Source organism: Charadrius vociferus, unplaced genomic scaffold, assembly GCF_000708025.1.
Source record: "Charadrius vociferus isolate BGI_N301 unplaced genomic scaffold, ASM70802v2 scaffold192, whole genome shotgun sequence".
Taxonomy (NCBI): domain Eukaryota; kingdom Metazoa; phylum Chordata; class Aves; order Charadriiformes; family Charadriidae; genus Charadrius; species Charadrius vociferus.
In genome coordinates this window covers 3,309,857-3,326,308 of record NW_009647437.1, presented here as the reverse complement: position 1 = coordinate 3,326,308, position 16,452 = coordinate 3,309,857, and the positions used below count along the sequence as shown (strand labels likewise).

Below are 16,452 nucleotides of genomic sequence, written 5' to 3'. Positions count from 1 at the left end.
GGGGAGGCACATGTCTGCCCCGTGCTCCTTTGCCACCTGCGTGGCAGCGGTGTGGGGCAGGACAGAGCCCGCAGCTTTTACCTTACCCGAGGCAGGGCTGCCTGCCTCTGAGGGTGCCACGGCGAGGCAGAGGCTGCAAGCGCAACTCGAAGCCTGAAGCTGCTAGGGGAAATATTTGTCCCACTATCTCACCACTAACTCATGTCATTCATTTTAAGCAGAACTTCAAAACAGCCCTGCAGCTCAGGCGCCTCCCACGGCTCCCTTGGAGAATGCAAATGCGCTCTTCCTCGATGCATTTCTTAAATTCCTACGTATTTTCAAAGACATTCCCGATCTAATGTTCCAAGAGATGACAGTGCAGTAATGCAGCAATTACGGCTTTAATGGTACGGTAAAAGCCATTCTGCTTTGCACCAAGAATTTATTATATTTCACAGTTTATTTAACAGATCCATCTTCATCCTGTTTCACTGCGTGGGATTCCTCCCCCTGCCCTGCCCACTCATGTTCCTCTCCCCCATCCCTCCCTCCACCCAGGAGAGATTTCACCGAAAGTCCCAGGAATTCAAGTCAGACAAGGGTTGCTGAACACGGGGAGAATTACCAGGCACTCACCCCCAGCCATTCAAAACCTGGACCGCAGCTTTGCAGTGCAGAGGCAAGACAACGGCCACGTGAACAGCTAGTGATGTTATTTAGGAGCACTCTGAAGCTAGGGCAGACCTCTGGCCTTCTCGATTGGTAAACTTGGAAAAAATTACACGGGCTTTGGGGATTTTGCAGTCAGCCTAACCAGATTCTTATATTAGCACTCCTGATCATATTAGTATGCTTTGAAAGCAACTTTCAGTATTGCTGCTGAGGCTGCCCTCCTTCAGAGAGGCCTTCTGGAGCTGTTTCTTGCAAGCACTTGTATGTAATGCCGGTCTGATTGCATTCGGTGGGCAGATGGGCTGGTGTTCTATTCGCAACCTCACAGAGCTCAGGGAAATCCTCTTTTCCTTGCAAGTCAATCCAAGGAGACTATGCCATTGTAAGGCACCTTCGTGAATTCTGGAGAGGTTCACACGCTGCTGTGAGGCTGAACAGCCACTTAGGATCTGCTGAAGCATCCTTCCCTCACAAAGCAGGCTTTGCGAGAATATCACTGAGTTAGTTGCACTCGAAGGAACATGAGTTAGCTGCTCCTCTTCTCCTTCTCTTCATTAGCCGGGTAGTTGCCAAGAGGGGAAAGCCTGTATTTGAGACTGATGTTGCCCAATGCTGTGGGCTTCAATCTGTACAGCCATAAGAAGGGAACGCACGTTACTAAGTAATTTACAGCAGAGGCTCTTTGCATTTAACAGCCTTTGTCATTCCAGTCCTTTGATGTTTACTTTCTTTTCCATTTTCAGCCTACACAAGGAAGCAAACCACACTAGGCAAAGACCACCTGATCCCTTCCCAACCTTGCCCAGCCTCAGACACAGACATGCTCTGTGTTCTAGACACTCACACGCCAGATGAAAAGGCCCTCTCCATTCTAGCCCATACCTGCACGTTTGCTACTGCTGCTCTTACCCATCTCTGCCAGACCACTCACAGGAATGCTGCTAAAAGCTTCTCTGCCCAGATAAACTCTGTAAGAGAAGGTCTTTGCCAGCCTGGCCCTTCTGGACTGAAAGGGGCTCAGCCACAGCTCTGAACCTCAGGCAAGCAATATGGTGACCCTGGGGGTGGACTGAAGGCTACTGGAACCAGAAAAGAGCATACCTCTAACACACGCAGTCTCCCGAGAGAGGAGGTAGGCATGTATCACACCGGTACCACTCTGACCTCAGGGTGGCGGGGAGAGCCAGAAAAACTTCAAGCAACATTAAAAAGAAGTCTCAAAATGTCTCATTATAAAGATGTACATTTTTTTAGGAAGAGACATTTTATATGCTAAAAAAACCCACAAAACCTGTCTCACAGAACTTTAATGTCATGCCTCAAAATACATGCAAATGTTGGCATAAGAAGATATCGCATCAATTTGTTATTTTAGTGCAGTCTCTCTTTTTAACAGCTCCACTAGACAGAATATAAACTTCACATTTTACAATAAAGTGTTGCACACATTTTGGAAAGAAATCGTAAAAATAACAAAATTGATTTTGTCGTGATGAGCTCTGCATATAAGCAATACAAAATATATCTAAATAATTTCAAAGCACTGTTCTAGGGTTGCTATAAGACCAAGTTTAATATTTTGCACCTATGAAAAAAACCTGCTATCAAAACAGAAATGTATCTCAGTAGATTTACTAGGCTTATAAGAAACACAGAATTCCCTAGCCTAAATCACTTCAGGCAAGAGCATTATAAGATAAGACTAAATCAGAAAAAGAATGAAAGAGCAAGGCAGCTGACTGATATCGGTGAATTTAGTTAGGAACACTGCTCCAGTTAGGAGAAGATGAAGAAAATAAAGAGGAATTAATCTTCCTGGCAGCAAACCTAAAATTCTGGCACAGCAAATAATCTCATTGTGGTCTAACTGAGGGAGAGGCCAGTGTCAAACCCGGCTGCAGTAATCCCCCCTTCAGTGACGAGCCCAGAGATCACAGAGCGCCTGTGCATTGCAGCGATACTGCCGCACACTCCCAGGGGATTTCATGATGGAAACCAGAGCCTGTTCCAGAATGATGAAAAAAAAATCAGACCTCCTCCCTCCTTCAAAGCAGTCAGCCACAGCTGTAGCTCTGGAGCTAGAGGGGCTAGAGAGGCTAGAGCTGTACTCTCCAATCTCACCTCCTACTGTCTTCAAAGGGGGTCCCAACCGGGACAACAGACCCAGCTGCCTCCTTTCTGCAGACGGAGAACAGCAGCACCTAGAGCCTGCAGAGCAGCAAGCCACAGACCCTTGCTGAAAACAGCCAGTGCCAATCCTGCGCTAAGGTGGATGGTGTAATTTCTGTACGAGCCTCATCCTTAACATCCATCGTGGGTGCATGGATATTAGCATGGAAACCTATATTCTCAAAGTGGAGGAGGAATACATTTCTCGGCTAAAACCAAGTCGTGTTCAGTGCAAATCACTTTATGTGCGTGAAAAGCTGGTTTAAAGCTTGTACTTTACATTAATTTGCTCTTTCTGGCAGGCAGCACCGTGGCACACAGCACTTTCTGCTAACTACAGCTGCTCCATTGCACGCTGGCTGCTAGAACTGGGCTAAGGGCAGGCTGGAGCAGGTACCCAACCCAGGCGCTTTTTGAGGAGGGCACTAAACAGAGACCAAGCGTGCCTGAGCTTTGCTGTGTCTCTAGAGGAGGTGCTGCAGGTCTGCAGCAGAGGACAGAGCAAGAGGCAGGAGTGAGGCACCCCAGCACATCACAACATTACAGGCTCTGATGGTGACAATTTGGTCTCAAAATCTCAAACCATGCTATGAAGTGGGTGTAGCCCAAACCTGGCTACACTCCTTTCTCCAGACAATTACAAAGCAAGGCAAGGGATCTCCAGAAGAGCATGGGATCCACACCCAGAATGTCTTTTACATACCATTAAGCACCAGCTAGAACTGAAGGGGCAGGGATCAGCCTAGGCTCAGCCCCACAGTCTAGGCACCGTAGGCCACTCACTGTTTCAGCAGCAGAATGGGAATTGGATTGGACAACAGAAGTACTGTGGCAAATAATATTTTTTTTGGTTTTTATTGCTTTCCCAGTAATGCCTCGTGGCTGATGGATTCTGCAAACTATCTACAGTATTTTCCAAGCCATTTTCCTATATTCACTGAAAGTCCATTTTGCTGACAAGCATCAGGGATGATAAGGGATATTTCACAAATCTTCACAATTATCAAAGTCATGACTACCCTAAGTGATTTTGTGTCACCAGGAAACTTTCATGTCATATCCACTCCCTTTTCCAGATAATTTTTAATATGCCAAACAGAACATTAGTATATCCTCTTCATCTATTTGTGCTGAATTTGGCCCGTTCTCTTTAATTAAGCCGAAGACTATAGAACACTCATATAAACAATGAGGAAAAAGGACCTATACAAAATTCAGAGACTTATCTCAGCGAAGGGTAATAAAATGGAAACGGAATAAAAAGATTAAAAATGACATAAATACGTGTGTATGGAATCAGTAAGATTACAATGTCATAAATATAGACCCTAAGGGTTTAACACTACAAACAAGAGAGCAGACACACTAAATAATGTTTTGATATTTGAACGTTTGTATGCTCAAGACCTAACTTGCAATGCTTTTTAATCATTGATGGGTGCAAATGGGGGGTTAAACACATAATTTAATAAGTCATGTACTAAACACATAATAACTTGTCTTCCATGTCAGCCGTACGTGCTGAGCACGTGACTTCAGTTTTACCAATTCCAAATGTTCAAGATTAAGACTCAGACAAACCCTAATTCCCTAGCCCCAAAGCATGAGACTTGTTAAAGTGTTAGGTATTTTAAAAATAAGCTTTTACATTCTTGTCCAGTTCCTGAATTTGCGAGGTTCGGTTTTTTTGCCAGTGTTTTTCTACATCCACAAGAGTAGAAAGTTGCTTCCCTAAAAAAAAACCAAACCCTAATTAAAAGGCAAGTTTCTCACATAATCATTTAATTTTGAGAGTTAGGGTTTTAAAGGAAGCACCAAGTATCACGAGACTTATGATAAAATCACAAGTCAGGAGCACTCTCTGAAAGCCTTCTTTCCCCTTCCTGCCAAGATTAGCTTTGATGTCTCAGTTATTTCCATCTGACTATATCTGTTACTCTGAATGTGTATTTACCATATAATAAAGCATCACAAGGTTTATGTACAAATCCCAAACCAAATCACCTTCTAATAGGAGCTGACACTTTCACTCAGCCTTCCAAAACCACAATAATAGCTGGCTTGATCAGGACATCTAAAAAGGATTAAATTTGGGGCCGGGAGGGGGTGGGGGAGTGGAAGAAAGAGGAAGGAGGAAAAAACCTCCACTGAATCATACAGTTCTCGCAGAAGTATAGTGAACTCCCATCTAATACTTTTCATGCTCGTCTCAGAGACCTTTGTAAAAGAAAGCAGGAACCGATATCTTTGTTTTATGCATGGGGAAGCCAAGGTACAGACAAACCATGGTGACACGTTCTGCAGCAGAGATGGCTCTGGAGACAGATCAGGACCTCCTCACCACTAGCCCAGCAACATGCATGTGAGTGCAACAGCCCCCCCACCTTACTGAAGAAAATAAAACATTCCTTTACCACAAAAGCATGCATTTAGGATGGGAAAGCACAAATCTTGTTTCCTTACCAGAATCGGTATCATGAGCATCCGGGAGTGTGAGATGCAGTCCATTATGCTTTTTGATCACCGGTGTTTCGGTCACACTACTTCCTTTCTCAGAGCCACTGAAAAGAAACAAAATAGTGTTACCTGGCCACCTTTTAGCAGAGAGACAATGTTCTCCTTGAAGCAGGAAGTGTCTCATCTAGCTGCCACCGAAACTGAAAACTCAAGTCTTCCAGTTGCAGGCAATCAGCTTCTTGAATGTATTTTTTTTTAACACCCTCACCAATGAACAGGAAGGTCAGACACAGTGCCCAGCAAGGGCTCCAGAGCACGTGCCACTATTAGTCCATTTGGCTCTTGGGGTTTTTGCAAACCACTGGACAAGGAACATGTTGGCAGCTACAAGCCAGACCAAAGGAGGCCAACCAGCAGCCCCGCGCCCAGGAAGAACCACAGTCCCTTGGGCTTGTCTGCAGAAGGATTTGTTGACAGGTCTGCTGTGCTGATCCTTCTGAAACAGACCAATTATCACCTTCCACCTAGGTGCTAATTTCTTCATTTCAAAGGGATTATTTTCTCTTCTTCTACCTTTGTTCTGTTCAAACAGAGGAGGAAGATAAAAGCTACACATAGCATTGCTTTATGAAAGGAAGACTATCTGGTCTGCTCTTCTACTAGACTTCTGTCCTCACAGCAGAGGTCTTCCAAAGGGAAACTCCAAAAAAAAAAAACCCCACATGTGCCTAAGAAAATCACTTAACGCAGATCTCCTGAGCCTTCCTGTCACCACATAGTCTGCCATCCCCCCCAGGATCAGATGGTGATGATATCTCCTCTCAACATCGATTAAGGGACAAAATATCAAAAGGAAAAGTGACTGCCCTGGCTACTTTTTCTGGCACGCTTCCAATCCTGCAGATTAGCCTTTGGACAATATTCCTTCCAGGAAATAAGCTGTGAGAGAGCCATGATTGCTGTGGATGCCCCATCTTCCAATCTGATCAGTCCTTCGGTAGGGATTGCACAGGGTTCCCTTGAATTTGCATTAATCTAGCAGAAGTATTAGCTTGGGACTGCTATTTGGTTTTAAACATGATTATTCTGTTATCACTGAAAACAACAGCAAAATATAAACCAAGTCTTGTCCTGCCCAGCTAACAATCTAGGACTGAAATCCACTTACTGTCGTTCATCATAGTGGTAATCTTATTTGCAAGAGCTAATTAACCTGTTACTTGGGCTTTGCGATCAAACATTACAGTTTCTGTTAATGGACCCTGAATTCTTGGGCATTTGACTGCACAAATCTCTGGCCTCGACTGGGCCTCCCTGTCTTCCATAATGGTTTCCACACTGATACCCCACTGCAGACTATTATGCGGTGACTGATACAAGGGAAAATTAAATTCTCTGTCCTGCGCCTCAGCCTTGCCTAGCCAGGGCTAGCCCAAGCGTAAGTGCCCTAGCTGGGGGCTGCTGGTGGAACCGCAGGGGCATTTCTGTCTTGCTGGTGCGTTGTGTATGCAGGAACATGGCAGCTGCCCTTCAAAATATTACTCCTGTGAGACGAGCACTGCTTTGATGCATCAGCCATCACTATGAAGTCACTGTTCAGGCACATGGCTGAACACTGGCTTACACACTATACTCCCACACAAAGGACAGGTGAGGACATCGGTGGATGGTGTAAGTTTGGCCACAGTAAAAGCTGACCACAGGGTAGCAGCATTCCGAGAAGGCTCGATGAGGTGGCCTCAGTTAACAAAATGCACCTCAGTACAGTCAACAGCACTGCCTTTTAACTGGGAAAATAGACTGAAATCCCAGCCTGGAAGCCCAGTGGACTGCATTATACAAAACAGCCACTCCCAACAGCTTTATTTGTTATGCTGGAGAAGGGCTGAAAATGAGCTCCTCCTTCAAAGCTGCATTACAAGGCCTTCAGCCAAGAAAGCTTTTCCATGCACCACGGAAGGGACAGAAGCCAGATGACTTACCTTCCACGTACAGCACGGGAAAGGCTGACAGTGGGACGCGTTGCCACTCCACTGCCCATGTTTTTAAAAGGCAGTTAAGACAGCGGATAAAACAGTGACAAAAATTGCTGTAGGAAACTCTGTGAGAGACTGCAGAGGCACCAGTTTATCAGAGAGAAGACAAGAGGGGACTTGAGCACGGCATACGAATAGCTGCCTGGGGAGAAAATACTGGGCCCTGAAAGACTCTTTAGTCTAGCAGAGTCACAGTAAGATTGCAAAGCCGGGAAACTTATGCCAGACAAATGCAACCAAATGTAACTAAAGGGCAATTTAATTGTGTGGGCGATTAGCTACTGATTGAACTAGTAAACAGTGTTGGGTGCAACAGCTCTCAACCTCAAGTAAATACAGGCTTGTGTTTTCCAAGAAGCCCTAAAAAATATTTGTGTCCAAGTCTCACTGATAAGAATTCCCCTTAAGTTCCTTTGCAAGCCCAACCCGGAATATTTTACATATTTGTTAGCTCATACTGCTGCCAATTTGATAAATACAAGGGGCTTCCTGGGTCACCGAATCCAGTCTAAAACTGCAGGTGCCAAGTTCATTCTTGTTACCTTTCAAGCAGTACTTCCCAATACAAAATGCTTTATGAAGTATTTTTTGAGAAAGCCAAAAAGTCCCACTGGGAATAGCAGTGAAATACACATTAGAGTTCCTAAGAGCAAAAGCAAAGCAATTTGTTTTGTTTAGGCTTCTATGGCTAAAGCTTATCAAAAGCCTCTAAAGCTATTGCATCTCAGGTTTTTAAGTATAACAGCCAAAGCACAGCTTGGGACTCGAATGCAGTCCAAATTTATTTGTCTGGTTTCCAATGTACTCTCTTCAGTCTCAGGCTTGCAGCCCCCCCCTTGCAAGAGTAAATCTTACTCAGTCCTAATTGTTCAGCGTGGATTTGATCAGCTTCATGAGGACTACTCATGGATATAAAGATTACTCATGTGAGAGGTATATGATTGAATCCTTAGCTAGAGACTAAGGCCTAAGGAAATCAATGATTCCAGCTTGTAACAGACCATTTCTCTGCTGCTATGTAAATATCTTGATTTTTGTGTTTGGTCTGCTGCTCATTAGCTAAACCAACAAGGAATTACTAATAATCCCTCAAGGATTGTATATAGACATGCATCACTGTGTACATATATTTCTGGTGTTTATAAAGCTTATGTAAATGCATATAGAAATTGGGGAACAACACAAGATTCATCAGTCTGCTGTGGTGACTGTTGCCATCAAGCATGCTGTCCTTCCCATCAAAGACAACCTCTATGGATATTACAGGTGAAAGATAAGTACAGTTTGGGATAACATTCTCAAGACAGTTGTACAGCAGTAGCATGACTGGGACAATATCCAAAGGGTGTGGGAAGGAAGAAAACCCAACCTGGTAACTTTCACACTTTCTAAACTTTTCCTTTCGGAGGGGAAGCAGATGAGAGGGAGGGAACAAACAGGGAACCTAGCACAGTTTAAATGCAGATTTATTAGGACAAAGGAAGGGAGAAAGATGCTACATCCTTCACTCCTTTCCTTGCCCAGTTAGCACCAGGCTATGCGACTGGCACACAATCACAGCACATGACAGAGTCTTGGCTGTGTGCCTTTCCTTGGCTTACTCCGTTCAGGACTGTGTCACCCACACACATTCCTGGGTGGTGCCAACTACTGCAGACTATGAACAATAGCTGATCGATGCTCAGACTATTGAGAAAAAAAAAAAACAGCCCCCCATTCTGGACATATGAATATGGATTGAGATGTTTAGACATTCAGATCAGAAACTCTTGGTTCAAATTGCTTCTTTAATCTTAAAATCTTGAGATTTTGTTTTGTTTTGGGGTGTGTGTTTGTTTTTTTTAAATCATGGCTATTAAAATCTTGCTCTTTTTTTTTTATTCACAGCTAGAAAGATTACTTATGTTTATTTTTATAAACAGTGCTGTTTATTACCATTTTGCAAAATACCTGAAGTATATAGACAATTAAAGAAGATAACTTCATATCCATTATGAAAACTGAACTTGTTAAACAGTGGAGAAAGCCTACCTGTGCTGTAAAACATTATATACCATCTGCCACATCTGCAACATATGTCTGCATGTCACCAGAGCCTCTTCAGGTCCTTTATGTATCCATTCCAGTTTTACTTTGGTGAAGAGTAAGCTGCAAGATGAAAAAGAATAACTTCTGTTTTACTGGCATCTCATAAACGTGGAGAATCAGTATCACTCTAGCAAGATCCTGGCAGCCAGCATTTTTACTTGCTTTGTATGTGCAGCAATAAAAGAAAACACCATAGCACAAAACATTCCATTTGGCTCAACTTTGATTCCCCACAAGGAGATGAGAGGATTAACAATATTCCTCAGCTGCAGTGAAATTTGCGTCACAAAGCTGGCAGGACAGTGTTAAAAGCAATACATTGCGAAGCTAACAAGGTGAAACATACAGTGAATCTCCTTTTATTTTGGACAGCATTGAAAACAGAATAAAAAGAAATTGCCCTAATACATATGCCAGACTGCTTGCTTAGTCTGGCATCTTCCTATATCACTGGCTTATATAATAAATTTCAGACAAAAGACCCAACACACTTAATATACGCAGACAATTATGCAATGCCTCACAGGAAGGAAATGCTTTTTCTTAACCCCAGCTGGCGATCATCTCATGCCCCTCGGCAAGACAGCTGATAGCCCTTGTACATTCTTGTTCTAGGTAGTTAACTGCTGCTACTATTCTTATACCTAGAGAATACGTACTTGCACAGACCACTGGAATTCAGCAGAATTAGGTCAAGCAGAGGTTAGAAGACATATTCTGCAATGACACAACCTACCACTTGCTATTAGCATGGCTTTTAACACCATCCTTCACGACATCCGTTTTGTTTTTTTTTTTAATTGCCACGGCAATAGAATTTATTATTATTTACTAATGTAATTTTACCTCTCTGCTTTAAATGTTTTCATAAAGTCCAAGATCTACAAGTTTTGAATTAGCTTGATATGGCTAGCAATTAATCCACCGGAGGTACATATATGTACATACATGCATACATACATCAGCAGCTGAATGTTAAAAATCCTAGAACCAGTTTTGTTCATGTGACCTGCAGGCTCCTGGGGAACCCAAACAACTTCAGAAAAAGACAACAGCAACTGCATAGGTGATGTTAGAGAAGACTTTGCAGCTAAATAAGAGATTGTTCACTTCCAATAATTAGAAATCTGCAGCCAAGACTGTGGTATGTATCTACAATAACGTGCTAAAATGGCAGCCCCATTCTGCACTAAAAAACATTGAGGTTTTGTGGTGTTTTTTTTTTTTTGCAGGGCAGGGGCATGGAGGGGTGGTGACCAAAACTGTATCAACTGCTATAGGGAAGTCTGCTCATGGCCACTGCTACAGTTTGACCTCACCGGACAAGCATTCAACAAAATTCCCCAGGTACAAACTTAGGCTAGGAAAGGAAGATCAAGATCCACAATCAAGGGAATTTGTCTTTGTCCTTTACTATTTTATATCCCTACTCTATGTTTACCTTTGATTTTCTTATTACTGATCTGCACAATACAAGTGCTAATAAAAACATCCCCTGCTCTTGGAGATGCTGACCCCCTAACTGAAAGGAAGTGCCCTCATGATTCAGGCTGGGTCCACGGACTGATCAAAAATTTTGCTGGGACAAAGAATATGACAGTGGACAAAAGCTTAAGAAAATAAAAATGAGACTGAATTCAAAGGAGTGGTTAACAATGGAAACTGACCAGGGATGCATGCTGCTCTGTATCCTTTAGTTAACTGGGCTCGTAAGAACAAAGCTCATTTTAATTCAACAGAACATAGAATCAATCACTTCGGAACAAGGAATGTCTATCGCACTAGAAAGATGGGAGATTATACCCTGGAGTATAACAGTATTATAAAAGATGGCTTCATGAACACGAAGTTCCTGAACAACTCTGCAGTCAAGAGGTCAAGCAATCCCTATCATCTGTATACAGAAGCACAATCAAGTAGGAGCTGGAAGATGTGGTTATTCCTGTTCACAGCATCAGCAAGAAATGTACTACAATCCTGTTTCTAGTTCTTGCTCTTTAACTCCAAAAGACAACTAAAAATGGGATGAGGTTCAGAAAAAGGTTATGCAAGTGATCTGAGGGCTAGAAAAACGTATTTCATCAGAGGCTTATTTGGTTTAACTGAGAAGCAGCAAAGAAATTATTTTGCCCCAACCTGCAAGCACCTACACGGAGAAGTATCTAATTGTGAGTCTTCGATCTAAAAGAAAAGGTATCAGAAAATCCAAGGATTCACAGGTAGCTGAAACTAGTCAAATGGAGATTTATAAGTAAATGCAGAGACATAACTATCAAAGTAAATATAATCTTTGCAGCAATTGCCGTGTGTGCACAGTAAATTCTGTAGTCTTTAAAGCCTTTTCAGCAAGACAAGGATAACATCTGGAAAGCAATACCGAGGCACAAATACAAGGTACAGGTTTGATGCATAGGCTCACGTGAGCTGCTTTGGACTGCGCTCTACAGAGGGGTGAGACTGCATCATTACCTTCCTTCTGGCAATTCTTCTGTTAAAAATATTCTACTAGTCCAAGAAACTACCACCTTGAACAATCTATGCTATCTTAAGCATACAGAGTATTTTTTAAACTACCACGAACATTCAGAATGAAAGACCTTCTAAAGCCCCATACGACCCTCCTTGCAGCAGAAGACTGATGGTCAAGAAGCCCAAGGCCTAGAGAATAAACTAGTTGTATTACATCCCTGAAGAACTCCATGCTTTTGAACGCTGTAGGATACCACTCTTAATATTAATGAAATAACAGATTCTTCTTTCCTATATACTTCTAACAGTCAAACTACTATATAGGAGGGATATATAAAGGATTCTTCCTCCCGTTCACATTAGTAGGGATATAGATGGTTTAGTTATCTGTAGGCAATTAAAATAATTACATAGTATATTCAAACATTGCAGTTAAACCTTAAAAAGACAAACACATTAAGTTTTTCTCTCCGTCACTGATGCTCACTGTTTACAGTGAGTATACATCAACTTCTTTGGATGAAGATGCAATGTTCTCTCTCAGGAGAGAGAACAATTTGTGCAACATAGGAAAAAGCAAATCTCTCACAAAAACATAATGAAGTCTCAGCAGAATATTATCACCAGTCGTAAAGCACAGGCACACAAAGGTTAAAAAAAAAAAAAAGTCATGCAACTTTAGCAACTGTCTGCAGTGCAACGTTACCAGATCTCGAACATACCACGCACTGTGAGCTGTTCTGGTAATTCACTTTTGGAAAAGTGCTATTCACGTTATCGTGCAATAACATAATGAACCAAACCGAAAGGCAAATGGGAAGAACATAAGTGGCAAAAGGAATCAAATCATACTGAGAACAGTAGTAAACAATGCAATTAAATATGATAATTAAAAGGTGGAAATAAAATCAGTACGTTAGGCTGTATGTGCTATATGCTCTTTGCTTTTCTCAGCTTCTAGTAAATTTTGTAACAGCAAACACAAATAAAAATATAGGGAAAACACTGACATGAAGTAGGTGCTGATATCACTTATTTCGAGCTTATCATTTTATTACCGAGATAGCACTCTTGCAACAAATAAATCTAATGGGTATTGTGTCATATCAGCGTCTGCACACAACTCTCAGGGGCATAAATAAAAGCTACGTATGCACAGATCTCACCTTATTATATTTTCTTAATATCATTTTACTGTACTTTTGTATGATGCTTATACTATTAAACAGAACAGACTCTTAAAGAGATTCAGCATACAAAAATAGCCCCAAGATTATCGATACAGTCATTGGTAATTCTGTTAGTCTCTGAAAATGAAAACAGAGTGGTTTGGGCTAAAGCAAACATATAAATTGCTACTACATAAGCATAGAAAAAGAGAGCAAAAAATCCACAAATCATTCTTGTAATGTGTGTAATTTCAGGGACAGTAACAATGGAAAATAACCAGTGCTTACTCTTGATACTGGACTCTAAGCTCCCTCTCAGAACAGGTTTTTCTTTTATCATTTATGTGGACAGTACACAAAGGCTTCTATTCCTTGATTTTTCTTTTATCATTTATGTGGACAGTATACAAAGGCTTCTATTCCTAGTAACGTCAGGTTACTGCCACAAAGAAACCAACATATCTATCACAGTAAGATTAACTCTGAACAATTAAAATCTGTGTATGGCTGACTTTGCTGTGGTATGAAGCTCTGAAAATACAAAATTAGGTTTCCCAAGTATCAAAATTTCAGTAGTATAAATGACATAAATATCACTATAATATGCCATGCATTGTCAAAAAATTAGGGACTGGAATACTGGAAGGCCTGTGAAAACTTTCAGCAGAAAGCAAGCTACTTTGGTTGATTTCAGGAGGTATTCGACGTTCGTCTTCATAAAGACTGATTTCAGCTGCTGCTACTCACCATGTCTCAAGGCCTGGCCAAATATACCTACCCAGCCCTCCTGAAAGTCTTCTAATCCTACCTGGCTACATGCTCAGCCTTTAAGTTCTTTAATACTACCCATGAAGAGGCAGTTCTTTCCTATCATTGACAATCTAATTACTGAGGTTTAATAGTTAATACTTATTATCAGAGGGTTTCACATGTGCGTGTGGTATACTATAAATGCTTACGAGCACATCTGTGGAAGAAGTTAAGTTGCTATGTTTAGTAAAAACCTACTGACTACTTTATGGATGCTATAAGAGTACATAAAGATCTATTAGTCAGTCAATTATTGGGACTTTTTAAAGCTGCTTTAAAATGGGAATTTGTAGTATCAAATGTAGCCCTTTAACTACACATTTATACAGCATCACAATGGGATCTCTATGCCCTATCATATGACAAGCAATAAATAATGCTAGTACTGTAACAAACAGTAACACATTCCACTCATTTCAAGGTTGAGAGACTAAATTAGGAATACTGAGTATTATGTAGTCATTTATCTATATGTTTTGCCATTCACTGGCTGCTTATAACCCCTCCAGTTTTTCAGAGCTTGTCAGCAGCTGCTCATAGATCTTCAAGCTTTACCAGATCAGGGCCATCATTCCCCAAAGTCTTTCGTTACCAACCCAGATTTGCCAACCTACACACACAGCCGCTGGGTTATTTTGGATTTTGCATACAAAAGGAAACAAAACGCAACACCAAAACCAGCAGCAATACATCCCAGTTTGCAGAGACAATTGTGTACATTAGTACAAAGATACTGAACTTCTGTGACTAATATTTGTACTTTGTTTCTTTCATTAAATGACAGGATGCATGTGCCTGTTTGTTCGTGTGTTTACAGACATTTGCCTGGAGAGAGAAAGCAGAATCCTAGTCACAGCTCCAAGGGCAGCAAATGCACTTTATCCAATGTCCGACTGATGGAGTGTTGGAGCAGCGTGCAAGTGCCACTGGACAGCAGAGTCCAGCTCACCCTCCTACCTCTTTGAAACCCAGATAAATATTCCGCATCAGCTCCAATGAAAAGCAGGGGAGTGCCACAACCTGGATGGGTAGATGGCCCGAGGATGCTCTCCAAGGAACTGGGAGGCATGGTTTCAAACCCCTAATGCTTTGATCACTGATCTCTTGAATTGGTTTCTTCTGCTTTAAGGTAACATATGCAAAAGGTGGATACAGGTGGATATAGACTGATCTAACAGAGCTGGAAAGAGGACGGAGGAGGTAAGAAGAATGATCAAAGTTTTGGAACGCTTTTGATATATGGAGATAGTAAATAGACTTCTTAGCCTGCAAAAGAGGCTGAGAGGAGATGACAGATTTATAAAATCATGAATAGCATGAAGAAGATCACAAAATCAAAGTGGCCTGTGTTGTTTCAAATGAAAGAAGTAAGGAATATCCAATAAAGCAATCAAGCAGTGGATTTAAAATCAGCAAATGAAATGCTTTTTCATACAGCACAAAAGTAAAGTGCAAAACCCATTTCTACAGGCTGTTCTGAAGCAGACACATAAATAGGTTCAAAAAGGGATTAGATAAATTCACAGATGACAGGTCTATCAGGGGCATTAAACACAACCTAATGCAACCTCTGGCTCTGAAAGCCTCTGAACCACACAGCTGACAGAAGCGGGGATGACATATGAGGGGTAGGATCATCCTACTGCCATGTTTCTACATGCCTTTCCCTGTGCACTCACTAGATGCCCTGCTGAAGATAGACAAGCCCTTAGTTTGATCAAGAATGGCCATTCTTACATTTTGATATGGCAGAAATATGATTGCAGCCCACGTCCTTTTTATAACCCAGATTGTCTGGTCTTGTTTTATCTGCCAGTATAAGAGGACGGTGTATCTGGAACTGTAGTATCTTCACAGCAAATTGGCTGCTCAGTTTATCAGTTGCTGAGTTTAGCTTCAGTGGTGAGTCACCTATACAAGCCAATTAGTTTATGTATACTCTTTCACCATAACCATTATGGTTTCATTAACCTTCCTAGAGCACCTGCTAAAGCCCTGCTCACATTATCAATAAAAAGTTGGCAAAATTGGAAAGCCGCTTTTAATCTCCTGCATTTTTTATGAAAAAATCAACATCAAAGTTGCTGTCTTCTCAAATAACTCAGTGCTTCTTGCAGTCTCCTGACATTTAAGGGCACATTCTCTAGTTAAATTAATGCCAGCAGCGCTGACTGCAACCTCCTTTTTTTTCTATCACTTCCCCTACAAAAATAAATTGATCATATAATTTTACAGACATACAGTCCTTTTCTTTTATGGCTCCCTGCCCACTTACCCCCCAATATGAACAAAAAATAAAAACAAGAAGCCTGGCAGCATGTCCAGAGAACCGTTGACTTCATCTTCCCAGCCCAGGAAAACTAGCAGAGTCAGAGCTGACATCTCCTTTAGAAGAACATCCTGCGTAGAGCCTGTCTTGTGTGACAACAGCAATTCAGCTAACATTGCTCCATGAACTACGACCGCAACAGCACAACACAGGGTGAGAACAGCTTTCAGAGAGGTAGATTTGAGGCTATTTCAAAATTTACACAATGAAGACAATTTGCTAGGCTTATCCTCGTGACACAAGGCAGCTAGAAGGCTCCTGCACATGGAGT

At 41.7% G+C, this 16,452-nt stretch overlaps 1 protein-coding gene across 1 annotated transcript in view; it reads right to left on the bottom strand.

Annotated features, from left to right (window-relative positions):
• Window positions 1–16,452, bottom strand: part of TTC7A (tetratricopeptide repeat domain 7A) — a 139,558-nt gene that overhangs the window by 13,294 nt on the left and 109,812 nt on the right. The window contains exons 15-16 of the mRNA XM_009880650.1: window positions 9,348–9,464; window positions 5,287–5,384 (exon numbers count right to left, since the gene is read on the bottom strand). Coding sequence (XP_009878952.1) covers window positions 5,287–5,384; window positions 9,348–9,464 — 215 coding nt within the window. The remainder of the gene's footprint in view (window positions 1–5,286; window positions 5,385–9,347; window positions 9,465–16,452) is intronic.